The 23,213-nt window shown below is 34.9% G+C and overlaps 3 protein-coding genes across 3 annotated transcripts; 2 read left to right on the top strand and 1 right to left on the bottom strand.

The window, feature by feature from the left end:
* Positions 1-7,732: 7,732 nt before the first annotated feature.
* Positions 7,733-8,113, bottom strand: CLUP02_18356 (uncharacterized protein; the record flags this gene model as incomplete). Its single annotated transcript, XM_049297258.1, has 2 exons — positions 7,733-7,793; positions 7,926-8,113. 2 exons carry the CDS (start codon positions 8,111-8,113, stop codon positions 7,733-7,735), a joined length of 249 nt encoding a protein of 82 aa, XP_049138482.1.
* A 2,498-nt stretch (positions 8,114-10,611) lies between these two features.
* CLUP02_18355 (uncharacterized protein) lies at positions 10,612-11,331 on the top strand (the record flags this gene model as incomplete). The annotated part of the gene is made up of 1 exon (XM_049297257.1): positions 10,612-11,331. The coding sequence occupies one exon, from the start codon at positions 10,612-10,614 to the stop codon at positions 11,329-11,331; it is 720 nt and encodes a 239-aa protein (XP_049138481.1).
* A 7,925-nt stretch (positions 11,332-19,256) lies between these two features.
* Positions 19,257-19,577, top strand: CLUP02_18354 (maltose permease MAL61; the record flags this gene model as incomplete). The annotated part of the gene is made up of 3 exons (XM_049297256.1): positions 19,257-19,283; positions 19,383-19,447; positions 19,568-19,577. The coding sequence occupies 3 exons, from the start codon at positions 19,257-19,259 to the stop codon at positions 19,575-19,577; spliced, it is 102 nt and encodes a 33-aa protein (XP_049138480.1).
* Positions 19,578-23,213: the final 3,636 nt, after the last annotated feature.

Raw genomic sequence — 23,213 nt, 5'->3', positions numbered from 1 at the left:
TACCCTAACCCTAACCCTAACCCTAACCCTAACCCTAACCCTAACCCTAACCCTAACCCTAACCCTAACCCTAACGTGTTTAATAAAGCTTGTAGTAGTAATAAACTTAGTAAGGATGACGGGTCGTAGGTCTATAGGGATAGCTATAGCGCGGGTAGGCTACTTAATAAAGGTACTAAGGTCCTTATAAATATATATTACCCTCCTCGTATAGTATCTAAGCTCGTCTATTTTAATAATAGCCTCGGGGTTATTAAGGATATCGTTATTATTAAGTTTAATTAGGTTACTAGCGCGTCCTGGGCTTACTAAACGAGGCCTTTGGGCTAGAGGCGTGTCGTCCTTAATATTATACGGGTTCGTACTCGTTCTTAGGGCCCTATATAGTTAGCGCACCCGCTTATTAACTAATCTAATCTAGAGGCTCGGGGCTAGGCCCGAGGCGGGGCCGGGTGCGTTAGTATTAATAAGGTTCCGTTAGCTACCCTCGGGGAGGTACTAGGCTATCGGGTTAAGCTCGGAATCGAGTATTAAGTAAATAGGGGTAGGAATATAGCCTCGCGTCCTAGGCTCGTTAACGTTTAGATAGACGTTTAAATTAAAAACGTCGGGGTTACTAACGTTTAAATTAGGGTAAAACGGGTACGTCCGTTTAGTATACTCTTCGTTATATGACCGCTATATATTACTACCGTTTAAAAAAAAGTCGCGTACGAGATTAATTTACTAAGCCGACGGGAATCTAATACTAGATCGCATTATATTAGTATAATAATAAATCATAGTACGGTAGTAAGCTACTTTAACTATTCTCTTAAACTCCGGGGTTATAATTATATTAGGGTCCTTAATACCGAGATCGAGGGCATCCTAAGGGTTAAACGGTAGGCGCTATTAGGTATTTTGGGCGTTAAATAATAATAAAGCTATAATAACGTTAAAAAGTGCAATATAGAGTAATATAGAGGAGGTAGAGTATTTAAGAGTAGATGTCTATTATATAAGATAAGAGGTACGAGCGAGAACGTCTATAGTTAGTTATTTATTAATCTTCTTCGGGGTTAAGACTAACAGTATTAAGTAATCCCGTAACGGTAGTATTATCGCTTTAACCTCGACTCGTAATAAGGTATAAGCGTACGTACGTTCTCGTATTTAATTCTTATCGTTACTTATAGTATATAACGGTATTTTTTATTTTTTATAAACGGCGTCCTAGAGCCCGTATTTGCGGACGTCGAGGTTATGAAGTATAGTTCTAAAATAAATAAGCGAGCTAAGGGCGGCTTATTTCTTAACCTAGTTATCCCCATAATAAGGATACTAAAACGGGCTCCTATCTTTATAAATACGTCGCCCTTATTTACTAAATCGAGTCGGCTCTAAAATAAGAATATTAATAAACTAGGACTAACTACGTATGTTTTACTAACCCCGGCTTCGAAAGTTAAAATAAAGGATTATTTACCGTTTACCTCGTTTACTAAGGTATTATAACCCCTATTATAGACTTTTGCGTCCTTTTATAATATCTTTTTATATTAAGAGCGGAGCTTAAGCTCGAGCTCTCGTTATTATTAACGCTAATTTATAAAGCTATATCCCCCTAATAATAATACGTTTTTTAGAATGTTCTATTTAAAAAGCTAAATTACTAAGGCGATACGAGCGGGCATAGGGCGATTCGGGATTAGCGAGGGGGTAATAAGGTTTATATATAAATACGTTTACTAAGGGAAGGACGTATACGGTTATATTAAAATACGAGTTATTCTTAGGCCGAGTAGCTAAAGTTTTACCTTCGTAAGGGACTACTCCCCTTATATAAGTCTATATTTAAGAATCGTAATTCTTTTTAAACGATATTTAGGCCCGAAGCTTAAAGAGAACGCCTAGTAAACGACCCGCTATATCCTTAACTATATCTAAGTACGAAGCTAAAACGAAACTACGACCGACTAAATAGCTTAATATATATCTTAAGTAACCCGTAGAGCTTAGGGTAAATAAAGATATTTTTTTAAAATAATTACTAACTTAGAGAAGACTAATAGGAATAAGGTAATAACTACGACGAGACTCGTCTTACTCTCTTAAAAGCCCTATACGTCGTTAGTAATACTAAACCCCTAGGATACGTAGTTATATATTAGCTTTTTATTTAACGTCGCGGGGTCTAAATATTTTATAATTATTAAGCGCCGGTCCTCGGGGGATATAGTAATTACCCTCTTCTACCTCGAGCCTACGTAGCCGTTATAATAAAACGTCGAGCTCTAAATAATATAAGGGTAGTCAATAGTTATTAGACCCCGTTTTAGACGTATTTATAGTTAGTCTATCGCCTCCTCGGACTAGTTCTTTTTAAGGACGCGGAGATAAAGCCGTTCGTTATTCTCCTAGTTTATAATAATCGCCGGGCCTTTCGGGTTATTTTTTAATAACACGGCCTCGTATACGCCGGTATAATATTTATATTATTAATAAACTTTAAGTCCAGGCCCCTACTATCTAACTAAGATTTTCTTAGGTTATTTACGGGGACGTCTATTTAGTATTATAAAAGACCGTGCGTAAAAGAGCTAAATATATAAAAAGGTTAGAGTATAATAATAGTAGTAACGATGCGGGTATGAACGCTAATAAATAGGAAATATAAACGGGAGATATGGGCCTTCTTATAAAGAGGTTCGGCTAGGTAAGATAATATAATTATAAAGTCTGTTTAGTATTCGAGAAATCGATATCCTCGCGTCTTAGTAACGCCGTTATTTTTTTAAAAAGAGAACGAGTTGCGCCGTATACTAACGCCTTTATAATAGTATATTAGTATTATCTTCGTTAGGAAAATAGGACGTAATATATAAGGACGATAACGTTAGGATAAAGTATTAGTATTTATAATACTACTCGGGTAGAAAGAAATATATGAACTATATGATTATTTATAGAGTACTTATAATAGTTATCTTTTATAAAAGCTAAACCGTTATGAGGACTCGGATAAGAATAGACCGTCGATAAGAACGTAGTTAATATACTATTAATATAATAACGTAGCCGAAACGTCCTAATTTACTCGTCCCGATCGCACGAATCCCACCGACTATTAAACTTAACCGACGCTAAATATCTTATAAGACCCTTACTAAGATTATAAGTCGCATCCCGACCGTTTTATACAATTAAATAGTACTACTTATCGTCGATTCTTTAACGCTCTTGCTAAGTATCTAATTCACGTCTAGTACGCCTCGTAAGCTACTATTAAAGAGGTATAGTAAATAGGTAAGTAGGTCGAGAGTAATTAATCTCGTAAAAAATATTAAATGCGCTAATCGAGAGAAATAGCCCTACTTCTAATATTAAAATAAATAACGACCTTACTATAGTTAATACCGAATAGTCGATAAAAGTTTAAGTTAAATAGCTTAAGTGCGCAATAAGTAGTATTAGTATATATAACCTATTAACCGAGCTATATACCCTCGGGATTATAAGTATTATAAACGACCTTAACGGTACTATAGCTACTTACTTAGCGGCGCGTCTTATTTATAATAAGGTTTAAACTATAATAAATACGATTATTTCCGCCTCTATATTCTTAAAACCGGTAGTAAGAGACCTAGATAATAAAAGAAAGTTATACCCGCTCGTGCGTATATCCGCTAGCCATTTATATAACCGAGCCCGAGATTAGTTTATATTTATAAAATAGAGACTTATAAATACTTCAATCGATTTTATTATAAGCTTTAATATTAACTACGATATGCGTAGGAATTACTACGACTATATTTATATAACGGTTTTAACGGATTAGGCGTCGTAGAACCTAAACGAACTCTCGTTCTACGTTTCTAATTTATAAAGTTTTACTTAGAGTAGTAAGTCTATTAAGAACTACCGAAGCTAGATTTTATATTATTTATAGAAGAGCGTCGTAGATACTAGCCTAAATAGAAAGAACCCTAGACGCTTAATATCTTTTAATACTAAAAGATCGTTAAATACTAGAATAATACGGAGACGATACGAAGAAGTACGTTATTATAGAATTACTATTATTATCGAGACGTATACTAAGAGACTTAATAACGCGGCTAGACTCCCCTAAGACTTAATTCGCCCTTTTCTTAGTTAGCTTAGGTAAGAGCGTAATTAATAAATAAATTATAAAAATGTAGTAGCGAATCTATTTACGTATTTAGAGGTCCTAAACAATACGATAGATAGTTTAGGTAAGATATATCGGCTACTATATAAATACTATCAGGGCTAACCTCTATTATACGAAAATTCTTATAGAGTTTATAAGATCCTTCCTTATTTTAGTTATTTACTATAAGGTAATTGAAGTTCTGTTATTAAAAAAAAAAAGGACTCTTTTATCGTAAGATAATATTAAGTAGTCACGGTAGTATAGTAATAATAAAGGGGGTATACTATCTTATTTTTCGTTTACGATATAGCGAACGAAAGAATTTTAAGATTTTAGTTAACTTAAGATTTTAGTTAATTCTTTCGTTCGCGACTAGGCGTATAAAAGAATTTATAAGTACTCGATTCTTTTATTTATTATATAGCGAACGAAAGAATTTTAAAATTTTAGTTAATTCAAAATTTTAGTTAATTCAAGATTTTGGTTAATTCAAGATTTTAGTTAATTTAAGATTTTGGTTAATTTAAGATTTTAGTTAATTCTTTTGTTTACGATATAGCGAACAAAAGAATTTTAAGATTTTGGTTAATTTAAGATTTTAGTTAATTCTAGATTTTGGTCAATTCTTTCGTTTATTATATAGTAAACGAAAGAATTACTAAGATTTTGCCCAATTCTTTCGTATACTATATAGTAAACAAAAGAATTTTAGTATTTTGCCTAATTCTTTCGTATACCACATGGCGAACGAAAGAATTTTAGTATTTTAGTTAATTCTTTCGTATACTATATAGCGAACGAAAGAATTACTAAGATTTTGCCTAATTCTTTCGTATACTACTTGACGGCCGAAACGTTTTTTAGAATTTACCTACTTGACGGACGAAAGAATGTTATGAATTTGCTCAAACCCTTTAGTTACTACTTAACGACTAAAAGAACTTCGAGATTTTACCTAATTCTTTCGGTTACTACTTACTAACCTTAACTTTTTGATATTTTAGCTAATTCTTATGATTAGTATTTAGTAAATGAGACATTTGTGAGGTTTTGTTTTAAAATATCTAATACTATGTTTATAAGTTTATTGTTATTATAACTGTATTAATTAACTTGATTATATTTTATCCTATTTATATATAATAGCTAAGAAGGGTGTCGGGGTTATAAGACTATTTAGCTTTATATATATTCTTATTTACGTTAAGAAGGGGGGAGTTGCTTTAGACGATTTATCCTCTTAAGGGAAATGTAATATCGTAGTTAAAGGGGCCTTCTAATTTAATAAAACGTAGTTATAACTACTCTCCCGTAGCCCGACTATATCTTACGTAATACTAATAATATAATTACTAAGATCTATACTCGCTAGCGTCTTTTATCGTAACGCGTACCTCGCTCTTATTTTTAATTTCTAAAAAACAATAACTACTTTTTACGTATTATAACGCCCGTAATAACCTAAATAAAACATACGTCGTGATGTTTTAGTAAAACACTTTTTATAGTCTTTAAAGTCTTCTTAATAGCAGGTGCTTTCTATAACTTATGTTCTATTTATCTTTTATTTTAAGTTTAATTACTTTTAAGTTTAATCGATTAGAATCGCGTTATGTCGCGTTAGGCTATTATTTTTATAAGTTAACTTATTTCTATCAGTTACTACGTAATAGATAAAAGAATACGGTAAGTTTATATAATTCTTTTAGTTACTACGCGACGGACGGAAGAATATCGTAAGTTTGCTATATACTTTTAGTTACTACGTAACGGACGAAAGAATTTTAAGATTTTAGTTAATTGTTTTATTTAACACCTAGCGACCGAAAGGATTACTAAGAGTTTAGTTAATTCTTTTATTTAATACTTAGCGACCGAAAGGATTACTAAGATTTTAATTAATTCTTTCGTTCGCGACCTAGCGTACGAAAGAGTTTATAAGTACTCGATTCTTTTGTTAGCGACCTAGCGAACGAAAGAATTTCGAGATTTTAGTTAATTTAAGATTTTAATTAATTCTAGATTTTAGTTAATTCTTTCGTTCACCACATAGCGAACAAAAGAATTACTAAGATTTTGCCCAATTCTTTCGTATACTACATAGCGAACGAAAGAATTTTAGTATTTTACCCAATTTTTTTGTATACTATATAGCGAACAAAAGAATTTTAAAATTTTAGTTAATTTAAGATTTTAGTTAATTCTTTCGTTAGCGACCTAGCGAACGAAAGAATTTTAAGATTTTAGTTAATTTAAGATTTTAGTTAATTCTTTCGTTTATTACAGAGCGAACGAAAGAATTTTAAGATTTTAGTTAATTTAAGATTTTAGTTAATTCTTTCGTTCGCGACCTAGCGCATAAAAGAATTTATAAGTACTCGATTCTTTTATTAGCGACCTAGCGAATAAAAGAATTTATAAGTACTCGATTCTTTTATTTATAACCTAGCGTATAAAAGAATTTATAAGTACTCGATTTTTTTATTAGCGACCTAGCGTACGAAAGAATTTATAAATACTCGATTCTTTCGTTAGCGACCTAGTATATAAAAGAATTTATAAATACTTAATTCTTTCGTTAGCGACCTAGCGCACAAAAGAATTTCAAGATTTTAGTTAATTCTTTTAGTTATCACTTATTAAATAAAAGATCTTTTAGGCATTACTTCTTAAATAAAAGAATTTCTTAAGTTTTATTTAATTTTTTTTAGTAATTACTTAATAGCTCAAAGAATTCCGTAAACTTCTTTACTTATTTTTATTTATATTAAATTATTTAAAAAAACTTTCTTTTATTAATATTAGGCGGCTATAGTAGTGAAGTAATATTAAGTGGCTACGGTAGTAAAGTAATATTAAGTGGCCACGGTAATAAAGTAATATTTAGTAGCCACGGTGGTTAAGTAATATTATATTTTATAAATAAAAAAAATAATTTATTTATATATATTAAAAAGTAATAACTAAGTAGTTATAATATAGTAATACTTTTATTAATTTCTCGCTTTGTTAAAATATACCTTTTTTTAAGTAAAAAGTATGCGAAATTCTTAAAATTTCCTAAACCTAAGCCCATTTAGCCTACTTGATAGTTATAAGCCGTTAGTTAGCTAGGGGGGGGGGGGGGGAGTAACCTATGCTTTATAGCTATAAAAGTAATAAATTACGTATATACTCGCCCGTACTTATGCTCGCGTACGTACTACCTTTTTTTTAATATCGGGCCCGTGTACCTGCGCGCCCGCGCACGTACCCTAAAGAAAAGCGGGGCGGGCGCCGAAGGCGCCCGTTATACAAGTGCTCGATTAGTACGGGTTTGGATTCGACGATAGCCATTTCTTAAATTCTAACCCATTAACATTAGTCTGTCACTTTATCGACGTTGCGCATATCTAGTTCAGATCGAGTCATTCTAAAGCTTCTGCAAATAACTTTTGTAGGGGGTATTAATCAGCATTTCGCGGCCTCTATTAGGATATTAAGGGTACATAATATGCATGCCATTCAAAATGCCGCAGCTATATCAGCGAACAGCCGCAATTTTGCCTCCCAGAGCATGGCCCCACTCTAGATCGTTATCTTGAACGTTTCCCAATATGTATGTGCGTACTTCTGGCCAAGCGCGCATCTAAGAATAATGTTGAAATCAGTGCGCCAAGATCATTCTTGTTGTTCACAAGCTTAATGACAACATTGATGAAGGAACCTCTGACTTTCTTATCTACCTATTGCAATAATAGCTCTGCGGATTAGCAAAGACAAGGCTGTGAGGTTGTCGCTCTCGAGAATCTCCTTGATGGGGTGCTCTACCTGGATGAAGCTGAGGAACCTGCTGCCCATGGCTTCCAGGTGGACCGATGGCCGAATTCGTGTTCGGCCGTCGATGGCAATATTCAAGACATTTTTCTCGCTCTCGTCCAGCTGGGCCGCATCGAACGGTGCTGCCATTATGCTCCGCCAGATCAAAGCTGAGAGAGCGTTGTTGGTCGATACATGCGATCCGTCTTCTCTTTGAGGCTGCGTGTCCTTCTTTATTCTCTCCAACGATTCTGGGGATAGATAGAGGATTTATCTGATATGGCCATCCGTTGTCTGATTGCAGATGTATCAATTGAGAACCAGCATCTTTAGGTGCAGAATTGTAATGATTGATGCAGGCTTTGGGTTTCACTGATCTCGTTGATACATAAGTATTTGACGTCCCTCCTCCCACCTCCGAAAACGCAAGTCAGTATCCCGAAACTTAAAGCTCAATCGTGCGACCTCAACAGATCCTTGGATTACTGCAAGGAAGCTCACAGGAGCACTTTGTCTTATCCCTGCAATGGTCGCCTAAAACATCATGTTGAATGTCGCCAGTGTTGGTGCACCTACGGATCCGCCACACATTTATTTCGAAGGCTCTTCTCACTGCAAACAAAAATGAGGGCTACCACCAAGGTTGGTGTTTGGGTCTCGTTGGTCACTGGAGAAACGGAAGTGGTCTTAACCATGTTGGTGGTCAGGAAGATAAAGAGCGCTATGAGAGTCAGAAATTTTGGAATTGACTGAATGGAACGAAAACTGGCGGCTACCTTGGCAGGAAGAATACTTAAGTTGTTTGAATGAAGGATCCTATCAGGATTACGGTGTAGTAATTGTTTTGGAGAAGATGGGTATGACTCTAGAAACGAGAGATGATTGTGATTGCGCTATTTCTTATGCGCTAAAGAGAGGAAGAAGCTAAGCCTTTATAGTTTTTCAATTTATGTTTTCGGTCCTTATCTAATTGCGATTGTTCGTAAAAAGAGCTGTATACATCGATGGCCCCAAGCCTTGCTCTGAAAAGAGTTTGTTAGAATCAAGTGAGGTGTCTTAACACACCTGCAGGGATTATAGTTAGGTATGGAAGGTATATTGATCTGTACCTAGCATATACAGATTTCCCACACAAGGTACGACAGGCCACAAGTGTTTAGACGTCCCGAATTCAGGTGGATGAATATGACAGACTTATCTCTCAAGTTCTGTTGGCACTGTCCAACTCTGACCTTCCAGTGCGATTTGACCATAAGTCAATAAGGAAGAACGTTTCGGCACCGCTTTCAAGACTCTGAGATCGTAGAATTCTCGGCAAACAATTGTGGAGATACGTCCTCCTTAGGTTGGGAGTAACCACCAACAGCAATTCGACCTTCCGTTTCTATCTCGAGAGTAGGCCATTGCTCGTTCCGACGGGCCGTTGTAACGACCATTATGTCCTAGCTCGCGAGACCTTCGGAGCCTCCTTTATCATACTCAGCAGAGAAGATAGTTCGGTTAGATTGCACGAATGTGATTTGCGAGGCTATGTCTCGCGATAACAGGCACCGAGTGGATGCAAGTTTGGTCTGCCAACTTAGAACCCATCAACTTGACACATCGACGCCAAATAAAGAATCTTTCAATACGAGAGGATATTTGGGGTTCAAATACCAGTCTTATTAAGCAGATACGATCCAAATGGTCAAGTAATGGAACAGAATTTCCCGGTCTCCTCCGCACCTAAATTCAAGGAAATATGAAATTGGGAGCTGGACTCGGCGTCCGTCCTCTTGTATTTCCTGATTTCAGCGATGGTCTAGGTGCAAGCACTCCAGCCTCCCACCGGCACAGACTTCCTGGCCGTATTTCATACCACCCATACTCTCACCACTGGCATTAAGCAGCTGCCAGTTTCGGCTGCCCGCCTTCTCGCATCATTTGATATTCCATGATACTGGCACTCGCAGTGACACTAGCCGTAGTTCATAAACTTGGGAAGAGGGGGGCACTCATCACCTATTGTCAGTAGGGTACCACTCTGGGCTCCCACATTCTATCTGTTGAATTTCGAGCACTCGGTACAAGGGGTGGATATAGAAGACAGTCAGGACCAAACAAGCGGCCATTCCACTCAAAACCTTTACCTAGCGGTCCTTTTGGGCTTCTACTACTTCGTCCTCTTTCCTTCTCCATACGCAGAAGTCACAGACGCGATCTTGGCCCTTACCACCAAAGGTCCGATCGCATGCTGACGTATATACCATGGCAATTAAACTGAAGCTGAGAATGAATGGATGAGGTAGTGAATAGACTATGACCTTCGTAGAATATCGCCGGATCCTATCCTTTCGGCTTTTTCGGCGCTCTCTCGCTCTATCTAGAAATCAAAAGAGTGTGTCGAAGCCACTGAATGAGACAGGCCTACAAAAAGTCTCGTCCAACAACCAATCCATGTACGGCTGACCAGTCAAGACTCGCGAGACCGAATCAACTATGACCAAAACTCCAATATGGTCATCACGTCACTGCCTTACTAAGACAAAGGACGCATATAAAAGTGCAACATCGGCATATTTTCTCCCTCAATACATTCGAAACTGCATTTCCGGAAACCCCCAACGAAAAAAACATCTTTTTGGACTGCGTCACCACCCCCGCGCAACATGGCAGCTCCAGCTGATTATTCGGTTGACCCCTCAACTAACCCGGCTTCTTGGCCGACCCCGCATCAAACTGTCGAGCAGGCAAATATTAGCAAAGTTAATGTTGACTTCATTAACACAAACACGATCGGCGACTCGGACTTTCACAGCCTGCGCATCGGCGCCGAGGGACACGTTCCTCTCTTGCGGCAGGTGAATAGGCACGTGACTCGTGGTCTTTATCAACTGATCAGCCTCAATATTACGGAGTACTCGTGCGTGATGGTTGTGTCGACGGTGAAGACGCGGAACGAACTATTGGAAGAGGGCTTTCCATGGGACAACCAAGACCCTCAGCTTGAAGCAGCGCCAGAATCGATTCTAATGACCACTCCAGTGCTCTACCATGTCAACCTGTCGACCCATTGCGACCCGATTAGATGGCCGAACGGGACCACAGGGTACATCGACATTAGCAAGGTTGACATAATCTACGTTAACGTGAACGGCGATTCGGACTTCTACATGCTACGCACTGGCACTAATGAACACGTTCACCATGTCGTCACGCAGGTGACTAAACACCTGGCTCGTGGTATCTACCATTTAATCAGTCTTAATGCGACGGAGCACTCGTGCGTGGTGGTCATATCAACAAGAAAGAAGAGAAGTGAACTATCAGAAGGAGGCTTCCCGTGGGACAGCAGAATTGGCCCTCAGCCTGGAGTTGGGTCGAAATGATATGTTCCGTTGTGTGTCTGGATCTGAAACAGTCTCGACATGGCATATGCTGGAAGTCTGCTTTGCAACACAAATCGGTTGCATACCTAGTTAAGTACTAAAGAGAAAGCAATCAACATTCGCATCACAGTCCTGAACCAAACACTATACTGATTGGTCCCTTTGTTGAGTTTTTGTTGATTCTTGACGGGTTCTTGATTCAGCAGTCATAGTATTTTGAGTAAGTAGGTCATCTCCCAGCGCTACCCGTAACGCTGCGCGTTACTGCCCCTTACTACAAAAAGTCAAGCCACTTTCTGCATAGATGGCTCCTACTTCATTCTTGCTTTGTGATAAATCGCACTAGGCATCTTCACAATCATCTCCAGGATCGAAAAATTACAAGTCTGAACTTAGTATCCTTAACCAAAAGGGTCAACTTCATGTTCTCTTTGGTTCGTTTCGATGACGCGGGCTGCTCCCCAAGTTCCCAAGGCACCCGATGGGAAATTATGAATGCAATGTTTGTAGGGTCTCCGGTAGATAACATTAATTTGCCCGATCTTAGCAACCATGCATGAAATATTTTCTTTGCTTACTTTGTATTAGGTGGTAAAGAGAGTGATGTTTCTCAGCAGGTCCGTCTTTTACCCCCTATCACCACGCCGCTTTGAAACATTTTAGACCGGGTCGAGGCCTGAGTCTCTAATGATTCCCCATCAGAGAACTTGATCGATGTCCTTTTGCAGATTAACTGGTCGAGAAGCTAGATGGTCAATCCATAGGAAAATTTCCCATCACCCCGGTTGTCAGTCCGCATTCACGAAATCGGCTGCTCTCTACACATTGTCTCCATACGTAGATATGATTGCTCAGTAAATTTGACTTATGAAATTTTCCGTGCACGTTTTTAGGGTGGTGGTTCAACTATGGACATTCTACTACTGAAGTGTGCCACCGAGGCACTTATGCATTGCGAGGGTCGTTGGGAAGTCGAGCGCCACGAGCCCCTTTCGACTTGCTGTGCAGGATGTGCGATGGCGTAGAGGTTTCTGAAGTAGACAATTCCAGGCTTACCGAAGAGAACACACTTCCCAGGATTGAAGCAGGAACCACACACTGTCTTTCGATTCTGGTATACATCCCAAACCCCAGATGCTCTTCCATTGAGACTTGAGTGTGCGTGCCACATACCTTAGCCCTCAGGGAAACCTACCTGAGTGGTGGAATGAATATTTGGTGGCGTTTACCAAGGCTGGGCAAACTATGTTTTGTCTTGGCCTTCGGCCTAAGTCGACCGAGGTGTGCCTTGACCTGACAAATGGAACCCGAGGGATTCCTCGTCATCTCCAACTTGCGTAAGTACCTCGGTTTAGTGTCTACATCCGACTAACAATGAGGACCTTTGTGAGAGCAGAATCAAGTGTCACAGCTGCTTCGGTGCTGTCACGCATGTAGAGGACACAGATATTGCTGAATCGGCTGTGTCCGAGTAAGGTACCTAATGAAGTGACAAAGTATCACGGTCTGCTCAGACCATATGCCAGCGCGCGGATGACAGGTTGCAGTCACCGTCAGAAAAAGCGGGGAATGAACCAGAACTTCGGATCGGAAGTGTCACCTCCACCCCCCGCGTTACCCCAGCAAAAGTCCCCAGGCGGAGGGCGCATCAGGCCAATAGAGTCGCATAGCAGTAACAGTTCAGTCAGTCGTTGCCCGCCTACGGCAGACTGCAAGAGGCACTCCGCCAAAACCGTTCTTTCCAATAGACCTACGGCTACTATAAATTTTAGGCATCAATAGCGCGACTTTTTTATATATATAAATAAATATTATAATAAATCCCGTATATTATTATAAGGAATTACTTACGACCGTAAGTAGTAGTAGTTATATAAGGGCGGTTATGCTACTTAGTAAAAGTAGGGTAATTAGGGGGCATATCCTCCTTATTAATTTCTATTATTAATTAATTTCCCTTTTTTCTTAACTAACTTAATATTCCTTAAGTAAGGTAAGTAATCTACTTATACCCCTATACTTACTTATTAGCGATTATATTTTACTTTATTATATTTTATACCCTTTTTTACTTTATTTTTATTACTATTACCTAATCATATACGCAATTATAAGTATAATATTCGCAATTTACTAATTAGAAATATTAATTAGGTATAATTAGGCAATTTTATGCGCAATTACTAGTGCAATTTTTATTAATTAGTAATTATACTTCTTTTTAAGCTAATATACGCGCAATTATAAGTATAATTATGCATATATATTTATTTATAATTTAATTCTTTTTATTTACTTTTTTCTTTAGTATTAACTATTTACGTATATATACTAATAATTTCGTATAGGATACTCCCTTTTTTAATAATTACGTATACTATATAATATTTATAATAAGCGCTTAATATAGCGTTCCGGCCCGTATTAAGGGTATATAGCTCCTAATGGTCCCTGTATATTGACTTATATAATACCTTAACAACCTTATATCCTATAAAATAACCTCTTACCTCCTTATTAATATATATACCTCTATATAATAGCTTCTTTATTATACGGATTCTTATATTATTTATAAGCTCTTTATTTTCCTTTTTAAAGACTTTTTATTAGATTTATAACTTTAGTATTATATAAATTAGTATATATTACCCTATACTATCTAATATTACTATACTAACCCGTATAATCTAGCCCTAGCGTTAGATTAAGCTTAATTCTAAAATTATTAAAAATAGCTATTATATACCCCCGGATATTATTATAACTCGTACTTAGGCTACTAATACTATTTAAATAACTATATATAATAACGCTAAGATTAGTACCGAGTCATATACCTATTATAAAGCTAATAAAAGTATTTTTATTAATTACGTTATTTTTATAAGTAAGGGCTGCTCTAGTTATAATTATATATTTATTATATACGAGTATATACTCGTTATACTTCTTATTATTACTTATACGTTACCTTATACTACTTTATATCTATTTATAGTTTATTAATAGTTCGTATTAGCTTATAATACGCTTATTAAGGTTATTAAGCGCGGTTATAACTATAAGGGCCGTAGTAAAGTCTATATCGGCGCTCTATTTAAGTTTCTAAGTACTATCCCCGCTATATACCTCTATATAATAATAAAAGCCCTTAAATAAGTAGCTAAGTAAGCTAAAAATAATAAAAAAAGTATATATAATAGTATATAAAATTATAAGGAGCGTTACTAACTTATATAAACTCTAAATAAAAAGTAATTAATTCGATATTTTTATACGGTATAGTATAAGAGTTTATATATATATATATTAAAACATAGTATAATTAAGCTTAATACCTAGGTAATAAGGCCCTTACGGAGTTATAAAGTACTTATTAATTATAAACTAGAGTATATATACTTAGTTTAGCCTATAAGAGGCCGTAACTAACTGTATAAAAGCTCCCCCTAAAGTTTAACATTTCTAATAAAATTATAGAACTTTTATTTATTATATATTATCGTTATATATTTTTCTATCCTTTTTAGCGTTATAGATCCCCGTAAGTATCTATATTTTTATATATATACTTATAAGACTTTATAAATAAAAAGATACCCCTATATACTATTATAATTATATATAAATATTTACCCCTTACTTAAAATTTCTTTCTTAGTTTCTTATTTTATATATTATTACTTTCTTAGAATAGTACGATTACGTATTAATCTTTTATTATATCGAACGATAATTATTATAAAGTTAGAGGGTAATTAGACTTATAATATAATTATTATATATATCTTTATAGTTTCTAATATTAGAATTATAAAGCGAACTTTTAAACGTTAACTTACGAAATAGGACTTATAATAAAAAGAGCGTACGGTTTTTTCTAAGGATCTATTAATTCGTATTTAAGAATTATTCTTTTAATAATACTTAAATAATAAAAATATCCTTTTTTAACTCTAGTCTAAAGGATTTATAATTACGGCTATAGGATTATTAATACTTCGTTAATAAAATTAGCTTTAATAACGATAAATACTAAAATAGCTCGTAATTATATAATAACGATTAGAAAAGTTCTTTTTTAATATATTAAAAGTTACTTATTATACTAAAGGGTACGGTAGAGAGTATTCTTATATATAAGTTTATTAATAAGCTTATATTATTAGCTAAGAAAACTATACTTTATATATTATAAAACCTTTTTATAATAAGTTTAAAATTAGTTAAGTAAGATAAGGTACCGTTATAAAAGGTTTATAACTCCTAAACTAAATTATATTTAGTTTTTAAATACGTATAATAAGCTTTTATTATTTAGATTTAAAATTTATACTAGTATTAATACTTATTTATGGTTTATTATATAGTTTTATATAGGGGTTTTTACTTATATATCCCGGAATATACTTATATAATATCTTATTATTATTTAATAATAAGGATTTATATTATTATAAGTTCGTTTAGACTAAGGAAAAGAAACCGTTCTTATATTTAGTATTTATTACTACTTTTTATAATACTATTTAATAATAAAAAGTCTAATTATATTCCATAATTACTAAATATTTAGTAAAAGTATCTATAACGTTAAGATTAAGTAAGAGTTAATAAAATCGTCTTTATTAAAATAAATTAGTATATTAGTAAATAAGTAATATATATCTTAATATATATAAATATACTTATGTTTATAAGAATACTTCTAACTACTTAAGTTCTAAGGGCTATTTTATATAAATATACTTTCTAACTAGATTATACTTCTATTTACGTATATACTACTAATTCGTTTTAATTTTATTAACTTTATATAAATTTAGAACTCTTATTAAATTCGTTATTAAAAAGGTCGCCTTTATATTATTTTTAGTTAGTTATAGTAACTATACTATTAACTTATATTACTAACTATATAAGACTTTATATAGCTAATTAACTAAAACTAAGTTTAATAACTATTAAACGCTATTTAGAATAGTAATAATCTAGACGCATATTTTTTTTAAGCTATTTTATAAATTTATACTTTAATTATTAAGGGCTCCCTAACTATATTAATTAAAAATACGAAGTTTAGTAAGGCTAATTATCCTTATTTTAAAGTATATTAATATCTTCATATTTGTTTAAAGTAATATATACGTAATAAGCTCTAATTAGAAGTTATTTTATTTAGTAAACTATAGGGCGGTATTATATAGGTTAAATAGAGATTAAAAGACTTTAGAATTAATTTTAAAATATTAAATAGTTTCGTAATTACGAGCAATACCAAGGATAAAACGGAATTATAAATATAATTAAAATTTATTTTAAACTATTTATTAATAAGAATGCTCGTTTTTATTTTTATAGTATACTAAGTTATTTATTATCGTAAACTTTATTTTTTTATTAAACTACTATAATCTCGTCTTTCTTATCGTTTTTATCCTTTTTAACCTTTTTTTTAACTTTTACCTCCTTCTTAACGATCTTCTTTTCTTATTTAACTAATAATTCCTCTTTAATTTTTATTATTAGTTTAATATTAATACTTATTAAAAGCTATGTTTTTAGAACATTTTTATACGTCGTTTTATTTAAGGTTTTAGTTATAATTAGCTTTATATAACCTTTTCTCTTTTTTAATAACTAAGGTTTAATAACTAACAACTTAATTTTAATTTAAAAAATAATAAAAAATTAGTAATTATTTTTTTATATAAGATCGTAGCTTTAAAAAAGAATCTCTCTAAACTTATAGCTTTATATGCTATTTTATAATACTTTAAAATATTATAAAAATTCTTTATATTAATTAAAAATACTATTTACTTTATTAAAAGAATTTATTAGTTTATTTTAAAATATAAAATAATAGATCGTATTATATCTTAATATAAAGTAAACGTCGAGAAGCGATTAAACTAAACCTTTTTAATAAACTTCTTAATAACTTAGATATTAATATAAGTCGTTACTTAGAAACCGTTAAGTTCGTTCTTAAAAAAGGATATATTATATAATATAATAAAGATATTAATTATTAATAATTATTTTAGCTCTTTTTTTATTTATTAAATACTTCGTTCCCGCTCTTTTAAGCTTATAAAAAGAGATTTTATTAATATCGAGGCTTATATATTTATACGTTCTTATTATATAAAAAGGGTAAAGCTTATATAAGTATTATTATTAATTAGTCGTTTTAGAATAGTTTTATAAAGAAGTATTATAAAGTCGATTAGTTTAGTAACGTTTTATATAAAGATTAGCAATTATTATAAATTTATATTATAATATTTATAAGCGAGCTATTAATTTAATAACTTAAATAAAGAGTAATTTTTATTTATAAAAAGGTAAAAAGTAGTAGTTATTTTTATAATAAAGTTATAAAAAGAAGAAAAACTTTTATATTGGGGTATAATATTACGTAATTTTATATACTATTATACGGTCTAATATATTACGAAATTAGAATATCTCTTAAGTTATAAATCTCTATAACCCTTATTTATAAGTTATTATATTAGTTTAGACCCTATCCTAAGTAGTAGGGTAATTATAAAATACGATTTTTGCTTTGATATATAAAAAAAGTGTTTTGGTAGAGTGCCTCTTGTAGTCTGCTATACCCGCCCTTTGTTACGTAATATTAACTTTAATTCTACTTCGTATCTAACCGACCTAGTATAGGCTTAATTAAAGACGCTATATATAGAATATGTCGCTACTTTATTAAATATACAACTCCTTCGGGTGTTTCTATAACAATACCGGACTATTAGGTAGCGATAGACGTGGGCTAATCTATATTAAGTGAGTGAGTCCGATATGAAATTGTAGCTGCGGCGCAAGCGGCTTGGGAGCTAAGGGAGCTAAGAAGCTAAGATAACCTGGGCAGTGCGCTGGGTAGGCCCGATAGAGAGAAAATAGAGTTGGATTCGCTGAATCTTAAGACGAACTGATATTAAATGACTTTGGGTATGTACCCTTACTATTTGTAGCAGAGCTTATGTATAAAGAGTACTACCGACCTAGGATTTAAGGTTCCCTATATAAAGACGTCGCTCAGGACAGTACGATACTTAAATCGCTTTTCGTAAATTATAACGTCTATACTCTAATCCTTTTATTAAGCTATTATATATAGGCGAGACACGGGCGCTATTATATAATTAGCTTTTAGGTTGTAGTATATAAGTATATAGTAGTTCGTCTAAATACGCGCAAGCTGTACTATACCGTATTAAAGATAGACTAGAACGAGAGGTTAAGATCCTAGCTAATTCTTCTGAATTAATGAGGCACCTAATCTACTAGCTTAAGGGAGCTCCTCCTCTAGCTATTTTTTTATAGCCTCGGTCGAAAGATACCCTAGGATATTATGCTCTTTCCCCGCTTCGTTTACGCATTCCCCAAAGAGATAGTAATAAACCCCATGGGGACCGTATGGGGAAATTAAGTTTACGTAATCTAGACTCGGGGTTGAACTTGCGCGAATAACCTTAGTATTGGGGATAGGTAGTTAGAGGACGCTCCTTAGTATCTTAGTAACTAGGGGAGCTAGTCCGGATAATAGTATTTATACCTATAAATACGTAAGTGCTTATCTTCCCCGTGTTCCGCTCCTCTATTTCCTAGCAAGCTTCCTACCTTGCTTACTAATATTACCTCCCGCTATTATCTTTACACAAATCCTTAGCATAGATAAGTAGAGTGTTAAGATGGCCGATAACGAAAAGGGACTGCCTAAGACTTTAGCTAAGGCCCGGTCCGGGTCCGTCGATTATATAGAATACGGCACATATACTCCCGATATTACTCTAATCTAAGCTGCCGCGGCCGCTAGCGAAAAAGAGACGAGGCTGCCCCGCAAGGAGCTCATATCACGATATCTACTAGCTACTATTTATAGCATGCTCCTAAGTATGGCCCTGATTATGGAGGGCATGGACGTTAGTCTCGTTAATAACTTCTTTAGACAAAAGGCGTATTTGAGGAGGTTCGGTTGGCTAGATGCTAATAGTAAGTAACATATCCTGACATTATAGCAGGCTGCTATTGGCAATGGTAACAATTTGGGAAGTATTATCGGACTGCTTCTGAACGGCTGGCTTTAGTCTCGCTATGGCTCCCGACGAGTCTATATGGGTGCTATGGCACTTATGGGCGGGACAATCTTTTTACTATTCTTCGTAGTTAATGTCTAAATGCTTTTCGCTACTAACATCTTGTGTAGCATTCCCTAGGGCATCTTTTAGACCCTGACTACTATATACGCTACCGAGATTTGCCCTACTACTATGCGAGGATACCTCACCGCATGGGTTTCTATATATTAGGGATGTGGCTCTTTCCTTACTACCGGTATTCTCCGTAGTTCCCTAGGACTTTAGGGAGACTTAGTATAGAAGATCCCTTACGCTCTCTAATAGGTTTGGGTGGTGCCTCTATTTACTATTAGCTTTTTTGCCCCGGAAAGCTTATAGTACCTCGTTCGCCGTGGTCGTATTGAAGAAGCCGAGAAGTCGCTACGCCGTTTTGTACGTAAGAACTTTTATACTAAGCAGACTATGGCTTAAATATTAGCTCTTATAAGATATACTAACGAAATAGAAAAGATCGAGTTAGCTAGCGCTAGTTACTATGACTGTTTCTATAGAACTAACTTGCGCCGCATAGGTATCGTAGCCATAGCCTAGCTTATTTAGATTTTTAATAGCCAGGCTATCTGCGCCTACGCTACTATCTTTTTATAATTAGCTAGTATGCTAGAAGTCCGAGCATTTGACTTTAGTATAGGTATCCAGTTAGGTAATATTATGGGCACTACTATTACCATTTCCCTAATAAGCAAAGTCGGGCGTCGCGTCTTCTTCTTCTAGGGTTCCTTAATTATCGGTCTCCTTATGCTCGTTATTAGTATCCTAGGCTTCATTCTAGGGAAGACTAATGTTACTCTAGCTATGGCTGTCGTTATGATCATTGTTAACCTGACGTTTAAACTATTGTTAGGCCCGATAATATATACTATTGTGGGCGAAATGTCCTCTAGTCGTATGCGTGCTTAGACTATCGTTCTCGGACGCGCTATCTACGTCGTGGGCTAAATTGTTATATAGTAGCTTAACCCTCGTATGCTTAACTCTAGTAGTAACTCTTAGAACTAGGGTGCGAAGACTGGCTTATTCTACTTCGGACTTTGCTACCTTTAGGCTATACTGATCTTCTTCTTCCTCCCTAAGACGAAGAACTATACATTCGCAGAGCTAGACTACTTGTTCTAGAAAAGGACTCTGGCTCGCTAATTCGCAACCACACCCGTTAATTATAAGTCAAACTTTTCTTATATTTTCATTTTACTTAGACTTTAAAATTCTCCCTTTATAGCTTGCTTATAGTTATACCTGCTAACGTATCTTATCGTAAAGTATTCGAGTTAACCGGAGGCGATACTAGCGCTAAGAAGCTCGACGATAATAACCTTAATAGGAACGTTAGTGAGCTGTACGTGAAGGGAATCTAGATTATGATTTACGAGGATGCTATATGTTACTTATGTATATTGATAAGGTAGATCCGTAGTAGACTATTAAATAAATAACCCTAATTTGATATAATACTATTCGATTATTCGCACATTTCTTAAGGATTGCCGTTACGTTAGCTAGGCCGTGAGTAATTTTATTGTATCTATTTTTCTCTTTCTAGGCAATGTATCCATAGTCGCCGATTTATTACATTAGTTTAATATAATAGCGGCCAGCGACGGTTCACCCTACAAACGTCTATCTACGTTAAGCTCCGTAACGTCTTTATATCCGCATCCTAGTACCTCTAAACCTTATATAAAACTTTACTCAATACATAATAGCCTTTCTATCCTAACTTAGTATAGGCTCTGTTTAGCTAAGAGCTAAACTACGCCCTCCTCTCTAGTTTCGTTACTTCCGCACTAATAATAAAAGCTGGCTAAGCTGTGCTTAGCCCGAGTAACTCATTTCGACTTAAAGCATTATTAAATCCTTCTAACGCCTCTATTACCTTATCGACACTTTCTTAAAGTAGTATAGGATTAATGTTCCGGATTCTGCGATAAAAAAAAATTATTAAGGCCGGGCATAATGCCCGCACCATATGTACATAAGGCTTCTCGGTATTTAAATCTTGCTAGTACTATCCGTGGTATCTTACTTTAAAGGTATATATAGCTTCTTCTAAATAGGACGCCTTTAGTTATAGTGCTACCATCTTGATGGCGTTAGGTTGGCTTTTATTTAGCGCAAGTTGGTCCATAATATTAGCTAGTCGTGTAATCTGGGACATAAGTCTTAGCTAGGTTTTAGGCACTCCGTATATCTATATATATATGTCTTCCTGATCCTGTATTGAAGTTGCTAAATGTATGTCTTTATTAGTATCCGTTATGTTATTATTGATAATATTATAGAAAGTGGTGTTAGGATGAAGCTGGAGTGGTTCTAAGTGGAGGAAGTTATCTAGGGTAATTTCTGGGTAAACCTTTCTTAGTTACTCTGCACTTAAAATAGCTGGCCTGAACGACGCTATTCTAGCTTAAGACTGATCGAGCGCAGGAACATAGTCTTAAGTAGTGACCTAACTATCGTTAATGTTAATTAGATCGAGTACTGGCGCTTTATCGTGGAAAGTTTTAGTACTTTCCGAGACTATCCTTATCTAGGCGTAAATGTTATGTAATAGTCGTGCTCGACGTAATAGCTTTGACTTTCGCAACCCGCGAGTACGGATTAGCCTCTCTATTTCTATAAGATATCGATATATATCTTGTTCGTTACTAGATAATAACTAAACGGAGTTAGTAGAAGATCGAATAAATAGAGAATACTTACGGCGGTTGTAAGAATAGCTGCGGCGGCTATTAGTTATTCTTTATACTTAGCTTTCTTTGGGGCGGCAGACTCCTCCTCTAAGCTAAGCTTTAGGTAGAACTTAGTATAATTATATATCCTCTTAGATAGACGTTTTTAGTACCCTTCGGGCTTCTCTATCTCTAGGAAGCTCTTTGAATTGAGTGAAAGATAGAATGCGGATACCGCGATGAGGGCGTAAAGGTTCGATAAGTTAGCGTGTCGAATACCGTGACTAGGTAGTTTAAAAATAGTAAGCTAGCTAAGTGTGATGATAGTAGAAGGAAAATTCAAAATCCTCTATGTAGACTTCTCGTTGATCGGTAGCGAGCCTATTTAGTTTATAACTTTATTATAAAAGTGTTTTAAAAGTATCGGAGCATCCGTAACTAGATCATTGTTTAGCTCTAGAAAGATACTAGGCCGTACCCTGCTGAACCCTCGAGTTTCCGTTATTTACTAGTTAATCGTTTTACTAATTGTCTAATCGTCTAGGATAGTGTGTGGTCCATGGTTGGAATATAAAACTTCGTTAATGGAGTAGCCCGGAAGGGGAGAATGGTTCACTTCGGCATTCTAGGTGAACAAGTCCCCCCATTAAAGGACTTCTAGAGAGCTCGAGAGAAGCTCGTTAAGAGCGTTAGACACGGTAAGATTATTTAGAATAAGATCGCAGCTTCTAGCGACATCGGCCGTTACGAAATTAGTGGCTCGCATAGACTTACCCAGGTTCGATAGTGAGACGGTGCCTTCTAAAAAAGATAGGTTATCGCATTTGTTAATAGCGCGTTCCTTTACTACTAGGATGCTTATCTTCGTACCCAGACCGACTTCAGACTCTCCGTCTAGAACTTAATATACTCCGTAAAACATATTAAAAGGACTAATGGTAATCTCTATTTCCTTCTTAGATTCTACTAATTTAGCCTCGTTCTCGATTTTAGAAATGGCTTCGTTAATAGTAGAAGGTAAGCTCGTAACGAGAGAAATACTTAT

This window comes from Colletotrichum lupini, chromosome 10 (assembly GCF_023278565.1).
Source record: "Colletotrichum lupini chromosome 10, complete sequence".
Classification (NCBI taxonomy): domain Eukaryota; kingdom Fungi; phylum Ascomycota; class Sordariomycetes; order Glomerellales; family Glomerellaceae; genus Colletotrichum; species Colletotrichum lupini.
This window is presented reverse-complemented; position numbering and strand designations above follow the sequence as displayed.